Source organism: Pteropus alecto, unplaced genomic scaffold (assembly GCF_000325575.1).
Source record: "Pteropus alecto unplaced genomic scaffold, ASM32557v1 scaffold220, whole genome shotgun sequence".
In the NCBI taxonomy this organism is placed as follows: Eukaryota; Metazoa; Chordata; class Mammalia; order Chiroptera; family Pteropodidae; genus Pteropus; species Pteropus alecto.
The window spans coordinates 2,508,191-2,511,550 of NW_006430043.1; the positions used below are offsets into that span (position 1 = coordinate 2,508,191).

At 50.1% G+C, this 3,360-nt stretch overlaps 1 protein-coding gene across 1 annotated transcript in view; it reads left to right on the top strand.

Annotated features, from left to right (window-relative positions):
* LOC112478436 (uncharacterized protein C12orf81-like) overlaps window positions 1-347 on the top strand; it is a 940-nt gene extending 593 nt beyond the window's left edge. The window contains exon 2 of the mRNA XM_025045621.1: window positions 3-347. Coding sequence (XP_024901389.1) covers window positions 3-347 — 345 coding nt within the window. The remainder of the gene's footprint in view (window positions 1-2) is intronic.
* The last annotated feature ends 3,013 nt before the right edge of the window (window positions 348-3,360 follow it).

Consider the following 3,360-nt stretch of genomic DNA (forward strand, 5'->3'; position numbering starts at 1 on the left):
AGCTGATCGTGGAGCGACTGCCCCAGGCGCCATACGAGCGGAGTCCCGCTGGCTGGGCCAGGCCGCTGGCACTAGGCTTCCTCACCGGCTTTTTGGGGGCGCTGGGCGCCGGGGCGCTGCTCATCCTGCTCACGCTGTGGATCACGGGCGGCGACGGCGATGGGGCGCGGCCTGGCACTTCTGGCCTGCCCTCTACTGCCCAGGTCAGGCCCGTCGAGGCGCATGCCTGGTGGGAGGCAAAGCCGCTCTTGACAGACGAGCAGCTCCCTTCGCTGGGGGCCTGGGCCCACTCGGCCCGGGCTGCAGGTGGGCCAGATACCCCCTCGCCCCAGTGCCCCAGGCTGTAAAGTAGGGGCACAATCCTGGTAGATTGCTTCCTTTGACCTATTATAAAAGTTACGAAACACACAAAGGAAGAAGCAATCTGTTTATTCGTTCTTTGGAAATGACGAACATAGCCAGGGGTGCTGTCAATAGCAGAGGAAGGGTGGGTGCCATTTTTTTGCGGGGTGCGGGGGGGAGGCAAGGTAGGAGGCAGGCCCTCCCAATTCTTGACAGCTTTAGTTCTTTATTTCGAAATTATTCTTTCACTAGGAGCTATCATTTATTGAGCACTGCGTGCCAGGCCCTATGCTAAGCAGTTATGTACATTATTTGATCTAATTTTCAAAAATCGGGAAGATATTCTGTTACACATAAGGAAACTGGTGGCATAGTCAGGCTTTTGAACGCAGAGTCGCCTGAGCTGAAAATGTGAGTTCCAGAGGAAATGATCTGTGAGCAGTAATGGAGCTTGGGAAGCATAATGGGGGTCAGAACCAGAGAGGAGCTTCTGTTACTTCGAGGGGCTCCTAGAGTATTTAGGAGGCCACACAGGTACAGGCGTGCCCCCTTCCAGAGGACCAGAGCTGAACCTCACACGGACTCTGCTCAGACTATGTCCCTTGCCAGAGGACAGCTGTGGGGTCCTGCTAGGTGGGAGCCTTTGACTCCCTGTCCACTGGGCTGAGGGGGCTTTGGTGTGAGAGCAATGACAGAATGACAAGCCAGTCCAAGAGGAGAGTTGAAAACAAGATTGACGTAACCCTTTATTGCAAATTCTAAAGTAAAAAGATGTACAGTACAAAGTAAAATTGAAATTTCAGACTATAAACTTCCAATCCACTTATACATTCTCATTTCTCAAGCATTTCTGCCATTTCCGTATAAACGGAACAGGGAACAAGTCGAGGGGGTGAGGGAAGGAGATACAGCAAGGGAAAAAAATTAAGTGTCTAGAATAATCACAAACCCCAGAAGCAAGTGAAAGGAAAGACGTTTTCTCGACCTGCTGTCCTGGTGATGAGAAGCGGGGGTGGTTGGAGCAGTGCAGTTTTAAATGGCTCTCAGAATAGCAGCATTTATGGTACCATTTCATCTTCCTTAAGTCCAAATAATACTTTGCCCTTCCCTAGTGCCTTTGCCTCTGTATCTCAAAACACTTTACAAAACATTTAGTTAAAGCCTCACAACACCCCTGTGAGGTAGGTCAGTATTATTATCCCCATTTTACAGATGGGGAAACTGAGGCACAGAGAGGTTAAGTGACTTGCCCAAGGCCACACAGCGAGCCAGCGGTCGAGCTGGGAATGGAACACAGGAGTTCTGTCCCCTTTCTGGAACCGCTGGACCCCGCTCCCCTTTACCTATATACATTCTTCACACACACACACACCACATGTGCACACCCACCCACCCCACCCCACTTAGCCTCTATGTACAGCAAACAGCAGTGGGGGCAGGGGTAGGGGGTGCCCCAGGAGCATTTTAATGGAGGAAATCTTGATAATCTTTAAAAGGGAATCCAAGAAAGCATAGAGCTAAGCCACGATGCAGACTCTGTGCCAACCTTGGGGCCCTCCCAACCTAGACTTCCTCTTCTCTCCTGATGTCCCCCTGGCTGACTAGTTGCAGCCAATTCTTTAGGGAGTGGGGGTACCTGAAAATGAACGAAGCTTTTTGCAAAACTTTGGGCAACATCTGAGAAAAAATGAGGCATCGTTACAGAAGATGCCTAGGACTCAAGTCACAAAGTCATAACCCATGGCAATCTCACCTCCACAGCAGGCCCGGAGGCAGGCTGGGGGCTGGGGGAGGATGGGGACTGACCTACCAGCCATCTCTCTCCAGAGTGGAGCTACTGGAGCGGACTAGAGTGGGCACTTCAGAATCCTCCTGAGAGTGTTCCTGGACCAGGAGACATGGCCTAGAGAGGGATGTCCCCAAAGTGGGGCAGGGTGAGGGATGCCCCTCTCCCCTGCACAAATGTGAACGAGACCAGCCTTAGTCTGCTGGTTTATTTGTGGGGTGATGGAGGGCAGCGCCCAGCATTAGCTAGCAGAGTGGAGGCTTGTTGGGCATCGTGCTCGCCCGAGCTTTGGAGCATTGGGATAGTTGTTTTCTTCACGTACTGGTGAAAAAGGCAGAAGGCCAGCCCAGCCGGGTTGACTGACATCGACTCTGGGGGCTCCGCCAGGTGAACTGGTGAGGAAGGGGTTCCATGGTCTTTTAAGCACCAGCCTAGTAGGGGAGTAATGCCACATGCAACAAGTGAATGGGGATGGGTGAGGGAAGGGGGAGGGTCGGGACCTTGCTTTTCTCTGCAATCTCTAATTCTCAGCCAGAACTTTGCCAGAGACTCTTTGATTACTCTTCCTTCCATTCTCCTCCTTTCCCCAAATGTGCTAAGGTCCCAACTCCCAGACCTCTCCCAGGACTCAAGAATTGGTATCAAGCAACAAACGCACACCAAGACAGGCTTCCCTTGTACAGTAAAAAGGGTCATTTTTATTTTGTTTCCTTTTTGGCTTATAGTAGTGATTTACTTTTTATCACGTCTCATTTAGAGCAGTGTTTGGCCTCCATGCATTCACTAATACACTAATCTTCACTATTGGTCTTTTATAAGTTTACATTGGTTGCGGCGAAAAATAAAAGAACTCTGGGCACTGTCGTTCCAGGGGCTTTGACTGGGAGTTTCTGTTTATTTCTCCCCTGTCAACTTCTGGTGCCAAAAGAGGCTCATTTAGAAAGAAGTGAGAGTAGGTCACGCTGACTCAGGAAGTTTTTCCTGCTCTTGCCCTCTGCTTTAAATTCTGGAGTCTCCTCATGCTAAGCAACCAGGAGGTTAAGAAAAGAGGGGAAAGTGTTTTCACACAAACCAGCAACCGTGTCAGCTGCTGCTCAGTGGCTTTGGCTCTGCATTTTACATTAACAGCATCACATGTCTTTTTGCTTTTTGTCCGTTTTTAAAGGTGGATTGTGGAGTATAAATACTGCACCAAGGACCTGGCTACAAAAAATAAATATTTATATTATATT